Here is a 19,748-nt window from a genome sequence, read left to right on the forward strand (position 1 = left end):
AAATTAGTCTTACAGGGCTAAAGACAGGTGAAAGTAGGACTGTGTTCCTTCTGGAGGCTCCAGAGAAGAATCCATTTCCTTGCCAGGTTCTACAGGCCGCCTGCATTCCTTGGCTTGTGGTCTCTTCTTCCATCTTCAAAGCACATCACGCCAACCTCTGCTTCTATCATCACATCTCCTTCTCTCAAACTGATTTTCCTGCCTCCCTCTTATAAAGACCCTTGTTATTACACTGGATCTACCTGGGTAATCCAGGATAATCTCTCCATCTCAAGATCTTTAACTTAATCACATCTGCAAAGGCCCTTTTCCCATGTAAGGTAACATGTTTACAGGTTCTGGTGATTAGGACATGGATGTCATTGGGGGCTAATATTCTGTCTACCACAGTAGATATGGGTTGGGTCCCAGGAATTTGCATTTCCAACAAGTCTCCAGGTGACACTCATGCTCCTGGTCCAGGGACCACACTTTGAGAACCAGGGGAGTAGCCTAACTACCGTAACAAGTGGTCCTAAAATATATAATGGCTCAAACACAACAGAAGTTTATTTCTTGTTCATGTAACAGTCTTGGTTGGGGGTAAACATGTTCTTCTCCAAATACTCACTCAGAGACTCAAGATGAAGGAAGTTCTGCCAACTTCAACACATGGCTTCTAGGGCCACCCTAGGGGAAAAAGCATGGGGGGACAGTGAAAGGTTTTTGTGAGCTGAGCATAAATTCTGTTCATCTCACCTTGGTTGTGTTTTCATTTTATTGGCTAGAACTCAGTCACATGGCCACAGCTGACTGCAAGGGAGGCTGGGAAACGTAGTCTAGTGGTGTGCACAGGAAGAAAGGGAAAACATGGATTGCGGTGAGCAGGGGGCAGTCTCTGTTCTAAAGGCAGATACTGTGCAAATATAAAAAGGCTCAGTATTAACTTCAAGGCTGTCCTAAAAGAGCACAATGCATAATCCAAATCTGAGTTTTACTTTTCTGATGGTTGGGGCGCTTGCCTGAGACTGGGAGGAAATGTGGGCAGTGTCTGGGGAGGGGACTCGCTGAGGCTGATGGGTCAGGGGGGCCCGGAGCTGGCCGGGGCTTGCCAAGATGGGACATGTGACCCAGGGAAATGCAGCCCCCAAAAGCCTCCTCTTCCAGTGACAACGAAATGCAGGTCCAAACTGGAGCCAAATCTCATCACCTTTGTGTTCATTCAAACTCACCACAAGCCTCTTTAGAATCCTCTATCCCTGCGTGCACACTGCTGAGTGCATGGAGAAGTTTGTATTCGTTTCCTATCGCTGTGCAACAAATTACCATGAACTGACCAGCCTAAAACAACACTCGTTTATTATCAGTTCTGTTGGCGAGAATTCCAGGTGAACTCAACTAGGTTCTCTGCTCAGGGTCTCACAGGCTGAAATCAAGGTGGTGGCCAATCTAGGCTCTTATCTGGGGACTCTAGGAAGAATCCACTTCCAAGCTCATTCAGGTGGTTGGCAGAATTCCACTCCTTATGGTTGTGAGACTAAGGGTCCCATTTCCTTGCTGGCGGTTACCTGGAGGCCTCTCTTAGCTCCATAACGCTGCCTGCATATCTGTGGCCCCTCCATCTTCAAACCAGCAATGAATCTCTACCACCAGTCAGAGAAAACTCTGCTTTTAAAGGTCTCAAGCAATTAGAGTAGGCTCATCTGCCCAGATAATCTCCCTTTTGCCATACAACATAACATAATCATGGGAGTGATATCACCATATTGAGAGGTTTCACCCATAGTGAAAGAGGAAGAGATTACACATGAGCGAGCGTTATTGGGGGCCATTCTTAGAATACTGCATATCACAGAGTTAAATAAACGCTTAATGATTGACTGGAAGAGATGGTGCCTCCCACGTGTACAGGAGCACAGCAAACGCACTTACCTCTATCACACTGTTTAATTCAATTGCTATTTCCTTACTGAGCACCCACTACGTGACACCTATTGTTGTAGACACTGGGGGCATAGAAGTAAATAAGATAGACTGGGACCCTGCCCTTAAATTTCAGCAGAGAGCCAGGAAGTTAACTAACAAATGTACGAAGTGAGAGAGTAAAGCCAGGAAAAAGACTAGAGAGTGATGGCGTCAGCTGGCCGGGGGCAGCCTCTCGAGTAGGAGGTGCCTTTGGGCAGGAGCCAGCTGTGTGACTGGAAGGGGAAGGGAAGTCCAGGAAGAGGGACTGCGTATGCAAAGGCAAGAAGGCCAGGGGCTGGAGTGGAGGGAGTCATGCGGCAGGAAACCGGGTCATGGGGATGGGCAGGAGTCAGGTGATGTTCGCCGGATAGGAGTTCATTCTCCCAAGGATGGAATGGGTTTTGACCTGGAAATCATATGATGAAAAGTCTTGGAAATAGATTGTGGTGATGGTTGCACAACCATGTGAACGTAATTAATGCCACTGAACTATACACGTAAAAATGGTTAAAATGGCAAATTTCATGTTATATATATTTTACTGCAATAAAAAAAGAAATTAAAAAGAAAGAAAGATAAAGAATAAGTAGTACTTGGTCAGAATAAAAATAAAGGGAGTTGGGGGCCAGAGGGAACAGCCTGATTAAATGCCCACGGGAAGGGAGGGTATGGACATTAAAAAAAAATGAAAAGATCACCTAAAGGAAGCCCAAGGGGGCTTCTGGGGCGCTGGCTAGGCTCAGTTTTTTATCCAGCACCTTACCTGGATGTGTTCTCTTTGTGAACATTTATTGAGCTGCACAATTATAATTTGCACATTTTTCTCTATGTTGTTATACTTCTATGTATTGAAATATTTACGTTTACAAGTGAGCTCAGTCTTTCTGCAGTGGGGAAAATCGAGTGCAGGGACCCTCGGAGCTCAGGCTAGTGCCCAGTGCTCATCATGCACTCAGTAAATAGCTGACACTTAGCTGGATCCTGTCCTAAGCTTTTTCATTACTCGTATTAATTCGTTTGATCTTTACAACAACCCTATGAAGCACAGAGAAGCAAGGTGATTGCCCAGGGTCACACAGCCAGGAAGTGGCAAGGACGGAACTGAAACCCAGGCAGTCTGGATCCAGAGTCCATGCCTTTAACCATGACATCACACTGAATGAATGAATGAATGCTATGTTCAGCTCTCTTTCTAAACCAGAGGTTCTCAACATGGGGTGGGGGTAGGGAGGGATTTTGCACCCCCCTCCCTGAGACTTCTTTTGGCAACATCTGGAGACATTTTTGGCTGTTACAGCTTGGGAGAGAGGTGCTACTGGCATCAGATGGGTAGTGGCCAGGCATGCTGCTCAACATCCTACGATGCACACGACAGCCCCCACCCTCCCACACACAACGAAGAATTACTCCGGCCCAAATGTCAGTACTGCTGAGGTTGAGAAACCCCGCTTTAAATCTTAGTTCTTTCACACTTCCCCCAATTCCTGTCACTTTAAAATCTTAATCTCCCACGTAATCTCCCACTATCACATAAAAAAAGACTCTGAATCTGAAATTGCTCCTCAGTGCTCTTATCTCTGGTGACTGTTGTTATCTGCTACATTCTTGTGACATCACTTACCCATATCTGGCGCGAGCCTCACTAATTACATGGTATGGTAGCAAGAGTCCCAGACTGCGACCTTTCTGGCGAGAATTCTGCTGAAGCCATCTGATAGGGAGGTCTCCATGCCTCTACATCCACAGGGGGTCTGACGCTTTCTTGTCACCTGTGCAGTCCTGGGGGCTGTTTCGGTGCCTACCTTTCTGCTCCTGGTGCTTCCCATCAGCACAGCACTTGCCACACCATGCTGCCATTCCACGAGTGGGTACCAGGAGCACAGGCAGTGCCCAAGCTCACAGATTCCCACCTCCTTTTCCTCATTGGCATTCTAAATTCATAGCCCAGCAGCCAAAGGCATTCTTTTAACCCAGGGGGTAGCTAATATTTATGGGGCACTTACTTGATGCTAAGCACTGTGTTAACACATTTAATTTTCAGAGAGACCTTATGAAGTAGTGCTGTTTTTTCCATTTTACAGTTGAGGAAGCCCAGGCACTGAGACACTAAATAACTTGCTCAGGGTCACACAGCTTGTAAGTAGTAGAGTTGGGATTTGAATCCACGTAGCTTGGCAGCAGGGTCTACCATGTGCACCCAGTTCCCACTCCAGGCCTCTCTCATCCCAGCCTCCTCCTTCTGGCTGGCCTAGGTCAGCCACCTTGCAGCCTCTTCTGAGGCTCGCCTGACTATCACCATGGCAACCCCCAGCAACCCCCCATTGGCCCTCAACTTTCAGCCACCTTCCCTTGACCCACACTCTGAGCTCACGGCCCACACTGTTGCTGAGGGTTTTTTTTTTTTTTTTTTTTTTATCCCATTTCAACTGTGAAAGCCTAACCAGCCAAAGGCCACCATTTATTCTGGGTGAATTGAGAGAGTAGTTAAGGACACACTCTGCCTCTCCTACTAGAGAGTGAATTCCCAAGGGGAAGGAACAGAATCCCATTTCTCTCAATGCTCAGCTGCACCTGGTACAGAAGGGACATCCACTAAATGTGTTGTTGCATAAATGGTTGAATGAACCAACGCTCCCCATTGAGGAAGACTGTGAAAGCAGAGTGCTTGTGAAAACTGGCTTTGCACTTGCACAGACCTGGGCTTGAGGCCCACGGTCAATTCCAAGCTGTGATCACAGGCCAAGTACACAACTCAGGGTTGGCGAACATTTTCTGTAATGGTCAGACAGTAAATATTTTCAATTTTGTGGGCCATACAGTCTCTCATATAACTGTTCAACTCTGCGTTGTTCCCAAAAATGGCCGGTGATAATACCTAAAGCAACAGGCGTGGCTGTACAAAAACAGGCAGCAGGCCCAGGGCAGTATGCTGACCCATGACTTACCATAAAAAGATTATAAAAGAAGATCAAACGAGACAACTCATGCCTGTGGTCCTAGATCTCGAGCTCGATGTCCTTGGGCAGGGTTACACGTATTCCCTCACATCAATTCCACTCAATTCAACTTACTGTGCTCCACCACACCACTCGCCGGTATGGTATTTCATTTTTCTCACCAGTTCCCTGTGAGATAATAATACCAAATATTTGAGAAGTAGCATTGCCTAGGGATTAAGAGCACGAGATTCAGGAACTAGACTGCCTGGTATGAGTTCTGGCTCCGCCACTTCAGAAGTATGTGATGTTCAGAAAAGTAACTTAACCTCCCAGACGTAACCTCCCTCCGTTGCCCTATCTGTAAAGCTGGGTTGACAATAACAGTGCCTATCTCTCATAGGGTTGCGACGAGGATTAAATGGGTCTGCACACTGGAATCACCTGGGGATCTTTAAAGATTCCAAACCCAGGCCACGCGCAGACCAAGGAACTTAAAACAATCTCTGGGGTAAGAGGCAGGCCTCAGTATTTCTGAAGCTTCCCTAGGTGGTTCCAATGTGCGGACACGTTTGGAAACCAATGGGTTAAGGGGCTCTGCGCGCTGGTTTTAATCCTTCGGTGGACACTTCTGGAATCACTGAGTCTCCAGTCCCCACGCAACCTAGGACCCCCGACCCTAGCTAATCGCACACCCGCCTCTCCAGGCTCCCAGTCGGGCCCAGAAGCCCCGGCCGGTGCACGCTGGGACTTGTAGTCCCTCTGGTTCTTCGGCCTCGCTCCCGCCTCTCATTGGCTTTCGCAGACGCCCCGCCCCGAAGCTCCACCAATCACCGCGGCGCAGTAAGCCCTCAAAGCGGGGAGCGAGGGTGCAGCGCCGCAATCACTGCAGGGCGGACGTCGGGGGTGGCTCGTCTGAGGCTGCGCGCCGCGAGGAGTTCCCACGGTCCTGCCGCCGCCGCCTCCGCCTCCGCCTCCGCCGCCGCCTCCGCGGTCACCCGTAGCAGGTAACCGGGAGCCCCAGGGGGGGACCTTGGTCGGGCCCCACGTCCGGTGCCAGGGACGCCCGCCCCTGCGGTTCTTGGCCTCACGGCCGGGATTTTCAGTTCCCCTTGCCCTTTCTGAGTGATGCGATTCTCACTTTGCGAAGGAGAGAATCCCGAGGGAAGCCCTGCCGCCTGTCAGCCGGCCATCCTATGGCGGGGAGATCTCTTTTGTTGCTCGTTCTCTGTCTGGAAGCCCAGGCTCCTCCTCCAAGGGGAGCGAAGAGCCGGCCAGAGAGGAGAGGGCGTTTGCTAAGGTCCCAGAGCTCGGGAGTGCCGGGCAGGGTCTGGGGCGGGTTCCGATCTTCACAATCTGTCAACAGTTTAGGCTGTTGGTGCTTTTAATGCGAAGGCTTGCACCCGTTTCCAGCCAGGTCTCCGTATCCTAAGGGAACGGGCTGTTAACGGCGACAACAAAAATACCCAAACAAAAATACCCAAACGTATAAAAACATTTCTGAGAAGTCAAGGAAGCTCTAGTTCTCAGAGGCTTGAGCTGGTGGGAATTACATGATGATTCATATCAACCATGGAAGTGAAAGGATTTGGTCGCCTGCCCCTAACTCTTCGAGTTGAGGTTATACCTACAGGGGTTATTTCATGCCAAGAACTGTAGATCTGGCGGCTGGAAGAAGGAACTTTGTGTCACGTGCTTCGTTTTCTAGATGAAAGTAAATGCCCAGGGTTTGAGACTACCCCTGTGCTATGTAGCCAGTGGAGTAGCTCAGCTTTCTTTCCTGTAGGGTTGCATTCCTTAGCAAACATTCATTGAGCCTTGTAAGCTGTTTGAGCAGGGGTGATTTTGTAAAGAGGAGGGGCAGTCTATATAGACTTATGGGAAAAGGTAGAACTTTGCAGAGAGAGGGATGCTTGAATGGAGTTTGAGGGATGGGCAGGCGCTAGTGAGATGGAGGAGAAGAGCATTTCACCTGGAAAACAGCATGGTGAAGGTGTGGAAAGAGCCGCGATTTTGGACCTGGAGTCCCGGAGCCTGGTTGGAGCAAGAGATTTCATGGGGTGGTGGATTTCACGAGCCGTGAGAATAGAGATGCATCTTGCAGGGCCTCCTGTGCTGCTGTAAGAGATTTGGGTTTTGTACTGGTGATGTGTTTTTCCAGTACCTGCTGTGTTTGCTAATTCAGGCATTTAAGCTGGTGGTATCCATTCTGTTGTTCACGTCAGGCCAACCGTTTGATTCTAGTATTTTTTAAATTCTTTTTGTCCTTAAATATCAAGGGAAAAAGTCAGACATCAGTGCCTCCAGGGGAATGAGCCTCTTTGGGATTAAGTCACCTGAACCAAACTCAGAAGAGACTGGTGTGCAAACCAGAGAACTGGTTTAGTGATCATTGATGAAAAATGATAAAAACCAGCCAGGCTGTACCTGTCATGTGGGCTGAGGGTACATTCTCGCTCCCTAGGGCAGGCCGGAGAGACCAGCTGTTGAAGTTTTGTTGGAACAGGGCCATGTCCATTGGTTTACATACCGTCTCTGGCTGCTTTCATGATAGAACAGGAGAGTTGAATAGTTGTGACGGAGATGGCATGACCTGCAAGGCTGAGAATGTTTACTGTCCAGCCCTTTACAGAAAAAGTTTGCCAACCCCACCCTAGGGGAAGGCTCCCTGAGAGGCGTGGTTGCAGCCAGAATGCTGCTTGGGTGAGCTCAGAATCTGTAAAAGCTGTTGGGTGGGTCACCTCAGTAGTCAGTGTCACATCTCCCGTGTGGATGCTACTGGAGAGCTCTGGGGACAGAGGTGCTTTTGGTCCTAGGCTCTCTCTTGCTTGCCTTCACTGTTGCTTCACACATTTGTATAATTACACCTTTTATTGTTACCTCCCAGCCCCATGGTGAACCCTGGTCAGGTCGAGGAGACTTGAGAGAGCTTCCTCACGTGCACCTTAACACATTAACAACAGCGGGTTCCAGTGTCAGGGCAGCCTGGGCAGTCCACTGCCCTCATCTGTTCCCTGACCTCATCTTAGGCACGGTACTAAAAAACAAAAGCAAACAAAACAAAAAGCTTGGCTGTTTCAGGATAATCTAGGGCATCTTATTGTGGTTACCCATCCATCCATGGACCTTGCAGTGGAGCTAAAGAAACCTGGATCCGGCACCAATTTAGATTCTTAATTCTTACAGATTAAGAATTGAGTTTTTGGGAGGAGACATCCAGGGGGATTAGAGCAGCGAGGTTCCCTGGCCGGGACGCCGGGCTTCGGGGCAGAGGAAACTAGAGCCTGCCAGCGTTTGTGAAGAGGCCTGCTACATCAGCGTGTCGTCCTGGGCGGCACCCAGAATTTGTAGAAATGCATGGTCTCAGGCCCTGCCCAGGCCTACTGAGTCAGAATCTGCATTCTGACAAGACCCCAAGTGATCTGGGTGCACAGTCAAGTTGGAGAAACACTGACCAGGGGCGCTCTTAGTTTTTTAAACTTTTACTGACGCAGGACTTCCTGTTTTTTCACTTAGCGGAGAAAATCCATCATTTTGAGTTTTAGCACAGTGTTAGACACAGAATGCTGAGGATGGTTTCTTAGGCTTGAGGTGGTTCACGTCTTACACGGCTGTGTGCTCCGTGAGGACAGAGGCTTTGTCCTGTCCCTACTGCGTTCCCAGCACCCAGCCCGTTGTCTGGCAGGGTAGGTGTTCGGGAGACTCCGGTCAAGTGAGTGAATGAATGAGTAAATAAGCAAATGAGTGAATGAGCAGTTTTGCCGAATGGCGTCAGAGGCAGAGGCCAGCCTCGTAGACTCTGTTCTGCTCTGAGTCCGTACATCTCAAAGACTGTTGTTCCTCTTATCTCAGAGTGACAAGCCTGGGTCTGTCACAGGAAGATTGTTTTTTTTAGAACAACATATTCAGGACACAGGGCAGGGTCTGATCTGAGTATGCAAAGTGGCTAGGACTTGGCCTTAGTCCTGCCTTTTGTGCCTTAAGACTTTATTTAAAGTTTTGGCAATGAAGTATAAAATTGGGCATGTACTTTGTTAAGAATAAAGCCTTGAGATGCAGAACCATGTAGCAGAAAGGCTGGACCAGGAATTCGGAAGGCATAGGTTCTGGTCTCTGGCCGGAGCTGACTGTCCGTGGATATCGGGCAAGGCACTTCTCTCTTGCTTGAAGCTCCCCTTCTGTAAAACAAGGATTAAAATATTTGCCCTGATATTATGTTAAGCAAAATAAGCCAGATAGAGAAAGACAAACGTCGTATGATTTCACTCAAATGTGGGAGATAAACACATGGATAAAGAGAATAGATTAGTGATTACCAGAGGGGAAGAGTGTAGGGGGGTGGGGAAAAGGGGTAAAGGGGCACTTATGTATGGTGACGGATAAAAACTAGGCTATTGGTGGTGAGCACGATGCAGTCTATCCAGAAACTGATATATAATGGCATACACCTGAAATTACACAATGTTATAAACCAATATGACCTCAATAAAATAATTTTTAAAAAAAATTTGCCCTGCCTTTTGTACAGAATACATATAAATGGGTTGTAAGTGTTATACAAAGACTTTGACTATAGCTTATCCAGGTAACTTCCTCACAAACTTGTAAATTGCCCCTCAATGTTTATATTGAATGTATATTAAATTTTACACTTTTGAAAGTTTTACAAACTTTATTGTATAAGCAATATACATGAATTGTAGTAAAAAGAGACAAATATGAAGAAGAAAATCATCCTTAATTCCACCTACCACCCAACTACTGTTAACTTTTATCTCTGCCTTCCACATTTTTCTATGCATACATTATATATATATTTTTTTCTTACAAACAGTTCATAGTATGTGGTAGATGTTTTTCCAACACAGTGAATTTTGTTGATGAATTCTATCTGCTATATTCCAAATTGGGACAAAAACTTGAAAAGGTTGCCCAAAGAGCTTTCTTGATATTCTTTGGTTTATATTCATGACTTCAGTCTATAGTGAAGGTTGGGAGATACGGGCAGCTCTCTTTACCACCTGGGGAAAGCGACAGCAGAGCTAAAAATAAAATTCTGCTCTGTCATCATTTTTATCCTCAGCATGTTCTGTCTGATGACTATATGGTCTTATCTTTTTGACCCACTTACTGTAATATTTTTTAGGGGCCAACAGTGTTCTGTTCTCGTCATTCCTTTTTCACTTGTCTCTGCTTTTCTCTTCCTAGATTTCCTCAGTCGAACTCCCAGAGGCACAGAATGATTTGGGAACTAGCTGTGTTGCTCAGCTTGGTCCTGGGAATTGGTGCTGTTCCTGTGGACGATCCTGAGGATGGAGGCAAGCACTGGGTGGTGATTGTTGCAGGTTCAAATGGCTGGTATAATTATAGGCACCAGGTAAGGAAATGACTCATCTTTTTCTTTATGACACTGGCGTTCCGTAAACGATCCTGGACATTGTAATAGAACAGACTTTTTTTTTTTGGTGAGTCAGATTAGCCCTGAGCTAACATCTGTTGCCAATCCTTCTCTTTTTTGCTGAGGAAGATTGGCCCTGAGCTAACATCCTTGTCCATCTTCCTCTGCTTTATATGTGGGATGCCACCACAGCATGGCTTAATAAGTAGCGCGTAGTCCTCACCCAGGATCTGAACCCGCAAACCCTGAGCCGCTGAAGCAGGGACGTGTGAACTTAACCACTATGCCACCGAGTCAGCCCCAGAATAGACTTTTTAAAAAGCCGTTTTCACTCCCATTAGGCTGGCAAAATGTGTGTTGGCGAGGATGTGGAGAAGTGAGAACCCTCATGTGTTGCTAGGACGATTAGTAGAAAATGGTACAGCCATTTTGGAAAACAGTTTGACAGTTCCTCAAAATGACCGCTGTGGGGTCACTTCGATCTAATGCAAAGTTTCTCAACATTGGCACTATTGACTTTTGGGGCCAGGTAATTCTTTGTTGTGGGAGACTGTCCTATATATTATAGGATGTTTAGCACCATCCCTGGCCTCTACCTACTAGATACCAGGGGCATCGCCTTCTCCTCATAACAACCAAAAATGTCTCCTGCCTTTGCCAAATGTCCCTAGTTGAGATCCACTGGTCTAATGCCTTCATTTTATAGATAAGGAAACTGAGACTTAAAGAGAGGAGGTGACTCGTCCGAGGCCACACAGCAAGTTGAGGTGCAGGGGGGACTGAAGTCCGGGGCTCTGGTAAAAGCATCAGGGGGCCTCTTTGCCCGCCACGCCTCTGCCCTGGGCTCTCCCCTCACACCCTCCTCCCCATCTCTCCTGGTGTTCACGCCATGTCAGCCTGGCAGCAGTTAGAGAGAAAAGAATGCACATCCATAAATAGATGAAAAGTGCAGCCTCCTGGTGGGAATGGAAAATGGTGCAGCTGCTTTGGGAAACAGGCTGGCAGTTCCTCAAAAGGTGAAACATAGACTCACCATATGACCCAGCAGTTCCACTCCTGGGTGTATGCCCAAGAGAAATAACACGTATGTTCACATAAAAATTTGTACGTGAATGTTCACAGCAGCATTATTCATAATAGCCAAAAAGTGGAAACCATCCAATGTCCATCAACTGATGAATGGATAAACAAAATGTGGTACTTCCATATAAGGGGATATTATTTGGCCGTAAAAAGGAATGAAGTACTGATACATGCTTCAACCTGGATAAACCTTAAAAACATGCTGAGTGAAAGAAGCCAGTCACTAAGGATCACATATTGTAGGATTCCATTTATATGAAAGTCCAGAATAGGGAAATCTATCGAGATGGAAAGTAGATTAGTAGTTGCCAAGTTCTGGGTGGAGGGGAGAATGGGGAATGGGGTCTCTTGGGGGTGATGAAAGTTCTAGAATTAGATAGTGGGGATGGTTGCACGACTTTGTGAATATACTAGAAACCACTGGGTTGTATATTTTAAGAGGCTGACTTTTATGAAGCTGTTATTAAAAAAGTCATTTAATCTTTTAATTCTCAGAAACCAGATGCTAGACTCTCACAGTATGTGCTGGGTTCTCTTCTAAGAGTTCTTTACACAAATGAACTCGTGTAACCTCTGTAGTGGGTAACGTGCGTTAGGTCCAGTTCTTATTCTCTCTTTATGAATGAGTGGACTGAAGCATAGAAAGGGTCAGCCCTTCACCCAACGGGGCACAGATGGCAAGTGGTTGAGCCAGGATTCAAACCCAGGCCAACTAGCTCTGGAGCAGCGCTGTCCAACAGGAGAGCCACATGTCCTGGTGAATTTTCTAGTAGCCACATTTTTAAAAAAGTAAAAAGAGGGGCCGGCCTGGTGGTGCAGCAGTTGAGTGCGCATGCTCCGCTTCGGCGGCCCGTGTTTCGTGGGTTTGGATCCTGGGTGCGCACTGACACACCGCTCATCAAAGCCATGCTGTGGCGGCGTCCCATATAAAGTAGAGCAAGATGGGCACGGATGTGAGCCCAGGGCCAGTCTTCCTCAGCAAAAAAAGAGGAGGATTGGCATCAGATGTTAGCTCAGGGCTGATCTTCCTCGCAAAGAGGTGAAATTAACTTTAATGCGTGTTTCTTATTTAACCCAATATATCCAAACTATTATCATTTCACTTGTAATCAATATAAAAAGTTAATAATGAATACTTTTTCTTTGTACAAAGTCATCAAGATCCAGTGTGCATTCACAGTCACGCTGCATTCAGCAGGGACTGGTCACCTTTGAAGTGCTCGGTCGCCACGTGTGCTCCTGATGGGTTGGCAGTGCTGCTTCAATTTATGTTTCCCTCCTGCGGAGTCAGTTTCCATATGTGTTAAGTGAACTCCCTACCAGCTCTAAAATGTGATGATTATTGAATGACTTATTTCTTGAATGGTTTTTGTTTGTTAGCTGAACAGGAAATTTGGCTTGATTGAAAAGTTGTTGTCATGGCAAAATGATCCCTTTTCCCTTTAATACTTAACCACAGACCTGACCCATTTCTAGAGGAGCAGGCCAAGTAGGTAAAGGCTCAGCTCTCAGTTTCCTCCTCCTCGCTAACCATGAGTTAGAAAGATGCGATATTAAATACAGGTACTGATAGTAAACAGGCTGATTGGTCAGCCACCCTGGTTTTTATACAACCACCTTTAAAAAAATATTGGTTAAACATTATTGAGTATAGATAGCCAATTACCCTTTGCTCCCAGAAAACCTTTTTTTAAAAAGTATTGCTAGTTTCCCTGGGTAAAATACTCAGTGTCAAAATAGAATAAAGGGAAGTGTGGCAGTGGCTACCGACTGAAATATTTGTCTCTAAATAAGAGAAGATGATGGCCCCGAGGCTGTGCAGAGGGGAAACATGTGCTGGATTACCATTGACCTCTTCCCATATCCCAGCTCGCCTGGTTCTCTTCTCAGCCAGCTGCCAACATCTGCTTTCTTTTTTTTTTTTTTTTTTAAAGATTTTTTATTTATTTTTTGCCCCCAAAGCCCCAGTAGATAGTTGTATGTCACAGCTGCACACCCTTCTAGTTGCTGTATGTGGGACTCGGCCTCAGGATGGACAGAGAAGTGGTGCCTCGATGCGCACCCGGGATCCGAACCCGGGCCGCCAGCATCGCAGCGCGCGCACTTAACCACCAAGCCACAGGGCCGGCCCTGCTTTCTTGATTTTGGAGGCTAATCATTGAAAGAGCATTTGAGGGCCAGCCCCGGTGCCCTAGTGGTTAAGTTTGGTGCACTCCGCTGCAGTGGCCCAGGTTCGGTTCCTGGGCGTGGACCGACACCGCTTGTCTCTCAGTGGCCATGCTGTGGTGGCGGCTCACATACAAGAAGAGGAAGATTGGCAGCGGATGTTAGCTCAGGGCGAATCTTCCTCAGCAAAAAAAAAAAAAAAAAAAAAGCATTTGAAGGAACTTTCCCCGTGGGACCTATATAGACTTTTACAGTTACATTTTTATAGAGGTTTACATTTTCCTTGGATTAACACAGCACTCATTATCACAAATTTCTCTTGTTTAGGGAAAATTAATACACCAGGCACAATTAAATCATTGCAAAGTGTTTTGCTATGTGTTTTTTGATGGTTGTTTAAACCATGGTTTGTCTTGACTGAATTGGATTTCTCAGTTTTCCCTTTTTGGCTGAGAGTAATGGGTCAGAGAGGGCTTTGGTCAGAGGTGATGCTGGTGGGAATGTCTACATCCAGTGTCCTGAGTGTGGGGCGGGTAAGGCTTTCCTTGTGAGGGCAGATTCCTGCAATGGCGGGGGCAGAAGCCAGCCTGCAGTGAGTGGAGGAGAGAGGGAGAGGTCCCGAAGTGCAAGCAGCGCATGGTGACAGCTGTACGTCTGTCCTTCCGACAGGCTTGTGGAGGGAAAAAGAAGTAGATCACCAGGGGAGGAATGGGGGTTGGAGGAGGGTTTCTTTGAGCGTGTGAAGGAAGATCTAAGGCCTGAGCCGAGGAGGTGATTGTTGAAGTAGATTGAAGGTGAAGTTCACTGTGGCACAGGCCATCTGGAGAACTTTGAGGGTGATAGGAGTTGGGAGGAGAGGCAGATGTGGGCTGGGTCACTGGGAGAAGAGGGTTTGGAAGAGGGGCTTGAGGCAATGCTGGGCAGTGGGCTCCCAGGAGAAAGTTGTTTGGGGTTGTGTTGGCAGAAGGACAGGGGTGGTTGGAGAGTGGCGGGGGCGTGAGGAGCTTCGAGAATGCTGACTCCCACTCCTCTCTGGTCTGCAGTTTGGGGTTCTGGGGAGAGAAAGGGAGCATCACCTTCCCCAGGAAGGCTTTAAGAGCATCTGTGTCCTGAGGGCCGGGAGGAGGCAGGGAGGCGGTTTTCAGTTGTGACAAAGAGAGGGAGAAGTCTAGAACTCATACTTGTTGGAGTAGAGAGAAAGAAATGTGATAATGGAGGGTCGGGCAGAGACCGCCTTCTGAAAGACCACCTTCCATTTTATATATTTTAAAAATGTGTGCAATTACCACTTTTTAAAAACAGCTTTATTAAGGCATACATTTACATGTCATACAATTCACCTATTATAATTGTATAGTTTGGTGATTTTTAGTCACTTCATACAGTTGAGCGACCATCATCACAGTTCGGTTTTAGGAAACTTTCATCATTCTAGAAAGTTCCTTCATGTCCGTTTGCAGTCCGTCCCTGCTCTCATCCCAGCCCCGTGTAACCACGAATTTACTTTCTGTCTCTGTTGTGTTGCCTTCTCTAAAAACTTCATATAAGTGGAATTATATAATATGTAGTCTTTTTGTGTCTGGCTTCTTTCACCTAGCATAAAGTTTTTGAGGTTAATCCACGTTGTTGCAAAGGATCGCTTTTATATTTAAAAGAAGAAACATGCTTTTAAAGAGGGCGTGGTGGGAAGGGATTAGGATGGAGGGCTGAGCAGGACTGCATTAGGGGGAATGCAGTTAGTATAGGAGGGTGTCCTTGTACGTGCCAGCGGCGGTGCAGGGTCATGAGAGAAGGGGGGCTTCGGACTTGTGCAGGCTTGGGGGCTGATTCCTGCTCTCCGCTCACCTGCTGTATTAGTTTGACGAGATCACATAATCTCACTTTAAATCTCTGAATCGCCTCTGGAAAGTGCAGGGTTGGTGGTGGGCTCAGTGAAGCAACCCTCCCTGCAAAGCCCCTGGGTCAGGGCCTCGCCCCCACAGAGCTCAGAGCACACGTCAGGAAGTAATGGTACCATATCATGCATTACTTAACGATGGGGATACGTTCTGAGAAATGCGCTGTTAGGCGATTTTGACGTTGTGCGAACATCGTAGAGTGTACTTACACGCACCTAGATGATGTAGCCTACTACATACCTAGGCTATAGGCTACTAATCTTACAGGACCTCCGTCATATATGCGGTCCGTCATTGACCATCATATCTTTATGCGGCGCGTGCCTGTATATGTACAGCTGTCAGATGAGCAGACCGTGAGAACCCCGTGTCAGCTCCTACCTGGCTGGAAAGTGGACCCTCCCCAGTGGCGTGGCTGGAGCATGCCGCTTGTATTTGGCCTTGTTGAAGCTGGTGTCCTTATGTAGCTGACAGTTGGCCTGAGAAGGAGGTAGCACAGGCGGACAGTGTGAGGACAGTGGCCTGCATCAGGAAATCACAGGATGCCTTAGTGAGCCTGCCAGAACTCCTAACGCAAGCCATGAAAGAAGCTGAGTCACAGCAGTCTCTGCCCAGGAGTCCAGAAGGCTTTGCCTTCTTTTAAAGTCTTGCTCAATACCCTCTTCTCAAATGTTCCCTCTCTCCTGTTTCTTTTTTATTATTTTTTTTTTGTGAGGAAGATCGGCCCTGAGCTAACATCTGCCAATCCTCCTCTTTCTGCTGAGGAAGACTGGTCCTGGGCTAACATCCGTGCCCATCTTCCTCCACTTTATATGGGACGCCGCCACAGCATGGCTTGCCAAGCGGTGCATCGGTGCGCGCCCGGGATCCGAACCGGCGAACCCCGGGCCGCCACAGCGGAGTGTGCGCATGTAACTGCTTGCGCCACCAGGCCAGCCCCCGCACCCCCCCTCCTGTTTCTAAGGGGGAAAAGTGCATATAGGTCAGATATGTTCAAGGGAAGTAATTCAAGTGCCTTTAACGTCATTTCTAAATTGTTTGACTTGGTTTAACCTTACTTTTATTTCTTTTGAGTGCCAGTAAACCCTTGACTCAAACAAAGAACCCATTTGAGTTAACAAAGTTAGAGACAACCAAGTGCGCACAAGGACCCGGGAGAAAACCACCTCCTAACTTTGAGACCGCTGCACATGGAGGAAGGGCACAAGGCATCCTCGGGGTCAGGAGACCTGGGTTTGAATCGCTGAGCCCTTCCTGAGCGTGTCCTCATCTGAGAAATGGGGACAAAAGTACCGCCTGTCAAGGCGCGGCTGAGGAGCCCAAGCAGCGTAGCCGAGCACTAACACAGGACACGCGGAACCTGCCCTTTCTACAATAGATAACTTTGTTGAGGCATATGTTAAATATCATATGTGATTCACCCATTCTAAGTGTACATCTCAATGATTTTTTAGTAAATTTACCAAGTTGTGCAAACATCCCCATAAGTCAGTTTTAGAACATTTCCCTCATCCCAGTAAGATCCCCTGGGACCTTTTGTGGTTCCTACCCCCAGCCCCAGGCAACCACTAATCTACTTTCTGTATCTCAATTTGCCTTTTAGGGCCTAAGTTCATCTTTTTTTTTTTTTTGGTTAGGGAAAATTTGCCCTGAGCTAACATTTTTGGCCAATCTTCTTGTTTTTTTTTTTAGCCCTGAGCTAACATCTGTGCCAATCTTCCTCTATTTTGTATGTGGCTTGACGCCACAGGGTGGCTGACCACGAGTGGTCTGTGCCCAGGATCCGAACCCACAAACGCAGGCTGCCAAAGCGGAGCGCGTGGAACTTGAACCACTCGGCCATGGTGCCAGCCCCCTAAGTTCATCTTTTTGCATGTGGATATCCAAATTGTCCCAGCACCATTTATTGCAAAGACTATTCTTTCCCAAAGTAATTTTGAAATCAGAAAATGAAAGTTCTCCAACTTTGCTCTTCTTTTTCAAAATTGTTTTGGCTCTTCTAGGTCTTTTGCAATTTCATATAAATTTTAGGATCATCTTGTCAATTTCTGCAAAAAAAAAGCCTGCTGTTTTTTGTGTTTTTTTCCTTCACTTTTAATAGTATTAAGTCTTCTGATACATGAATATGAGGGGTATCTGTTTGTTTAGATCTTCTTTAATTTCCCTCAGCAGTATTTTGTAATTTTCAGTGTACAAATCTGTACTTCTTTTGTTAAGAAGTTGTGTGTTTTTGTTTTCTTTTAATAAACCTGCCTCCTGGCAGGAGAAATAAATGATAGAATGATTTGTCAGACATGAGTGGGTGTGCCTGCTCACTTCTACTTTCATCATAGGGGTAGGTTAAATCTGACATAATATTAGTTTGATTTTTTTTCTTATGAAATAGAAACGTGTGTGCAATTTAAAGAATAGCAATAAAATGAATACCTGTGTACCTTGTACCCAAGTAAGGAAAAAGAAAATCACTAGTACCTTGTCCTCTGTCTGATGGAATCCCCCTGTTATGAGAGGTTCGGGGATTCGATTGGAGACGTAAAAGAAACTTTCCACTCCAAAGAAATGGACTGAAGGTATATTTTATTATATAGAGGATAGTAAAGGCGATAGTCCGCAAACAGATCCGAATAGGTCAAATAATAAGAGGGAAAAAACATCAGCTCAACTGGAAAAGGAAAACATCCACATCGGCTGAGATAGCAGCAGATCCGAATAGGTCAAATAATAAGAGGGAAAAACATCAGATCGATCGGAAAGGGAAACACTAGATCGACTGAAGGGAAATGACACAAATCAACCGGAAAGAGAAACACCAGGTTGACCGAAAAGAGAACACATCAGATCAATTACTTCACAGTAAATCAATTACAACATCCACCCCCCCACTGCTGGGAGAGTCCTGTCAATCGACGCAGCTGGGCAAGGATCACACGTCCTGGGCAAGGCGTCCCCTCCACAGGTGGAACTCTCACCGGGTCTCAGTTTCCAGCAGTTTTTATACCATCAATAATTTTCAGAGTAAGCAATTACAGAGTTTGCAGAGCAAGCATTTAGTGTTTCCATGCACAAATGGTTATCAGTGGCGTACGTGCACTGAGCCCCCTGGCTGAGCCCCCTGGCTAACATCCCAGCCCAGTAATTGTGTACGTGCATTGTTCTCTCTGGTTATCGTCCTAGCCCGGCACAGATGGCCAGTCCATCCCGTGCTACGACGCTCCAAGAGCCTTGAAATGTTACAACTTGCAACTCTCTCTGTGAGAGAAAGGCCAGTTCCTGGGAAAAGGCCAGTTCCCACCACACAGAAAGCAGCTTTATATTTCTTTGTGAGCTGGTAGCCATAGGTCAATGGAGCGGCCAAACATGGCTGTACTCATGTCAAGACATTTTCGGCCGTGGCCGTCTCCATTAACCATAAGACACCATATGCACAGACAGTGAACTTCGCACACAAGTACATAAGGCACATCCAAGAACCCAACATCCAATGACTACAATAATTATAAAACTATCTCACAATAAAGGACCCAAACCCCAAGGTAACCAATCAAATAACCCCTTAGAATATGAAATATTATTAACTTGATTTTGCAAATCATGCACAGCATCAAAGATAACATTAGATAGGATAACACTTAGGCCTAACAAATTAGCTTGTAGAAGTCCAGACCAGCTCCCATCACGGAGGGTAGCAGAAGGCAGGGCAATAGAGAAATTATCTTATACTGAGAAGTTGCTTGATGTTTCTGAGATCAAACTTCTCGGCCATTCATAGTCCAGGTTACAGGTCCCACTGGTGTAGAGCAGTTGGTCTAACAGTGCAGGGTCAAAGGTGGTCCTACGGAGACATTAGTTGGTGTGCAGGTCTGCAGCAGACGTGGAGTTGCAGCATAGCATAGCGAACACAGCAGGAAGATCTATTCACGCAAAGAAACAGAATTTTTAGGAACATGATATAACTGTTCATTTCCTGGATACATAACTATGAGTGTTGCAGTGGGCCCTTGGGCCACTACTTCTGCGGCACAGGGAGCCGCATTGGGTGGGTGTGTCACCCACACCTTTGCTTCAGGTTTCCATCCATCTGTAGACCCAATCCTTGCATTCCTCTTTTAGTTAATTCACTTGGAGGTTGTCCTTGTGACACATTTGGAGTCAGGAGGGGAAGCACCAATAATTGTCCCACTTGTTCCCCAGACTCTACAGTTAGTACTGTGTCACTACCATTATATAATATAAATTTTATTTCTCCTTGGTAATCTGGATCAATGACTCCTCCCAGTACATCAATACCTTTTGCTGCCAGTCTCGAGTGTCCTTTCAACAAAC

The 19,748-nt window shown here is 46.6% G+C and overlaps 1 protein-coding gene across 1 annotated transcript in view; it reads left to right on the forward strand.

The window, feature by feature from the left end:
• Positions 1–5,763: 5,763 nt before the first annotated feature.
• LGMN (legumain) overlaps positions 5,764–19,748 on the forward strand; it is a 37,090-nt gene continuing 23,105 nt past the window's right edge. Inside the window, exons 1-2 of the mRNA XM_004434215.3 lie at positions 5,764–5,887; positions 10,089–10,257. Of these exons, the coding sequence (XP_004434272.1) occupies positions 10,120–10,257 (138 nt within the window). The 5' untranslated portion in view covers positions 5,764–5,887; positions 10,089–10,119. The remainder of the gene's footprint in view (positions 5,888–10,088; positions 10,258–19,748) is intronic.

The sequence above is a fragment of the Ceratotherium simum genome, chromosome 24 (assembly GCF_057802395.1).
Source record: "Ceratotherium simum simum isolate JZ-2026a chromosome 24, ASM5780239v1, whole genome shotgun sequence".
NCBI lineage: Eukaryota > Metazoa > Chordata > Mammalia > Perissodactyla > Rhinocerotidae > Ceratotherium > Ceratotherium simum.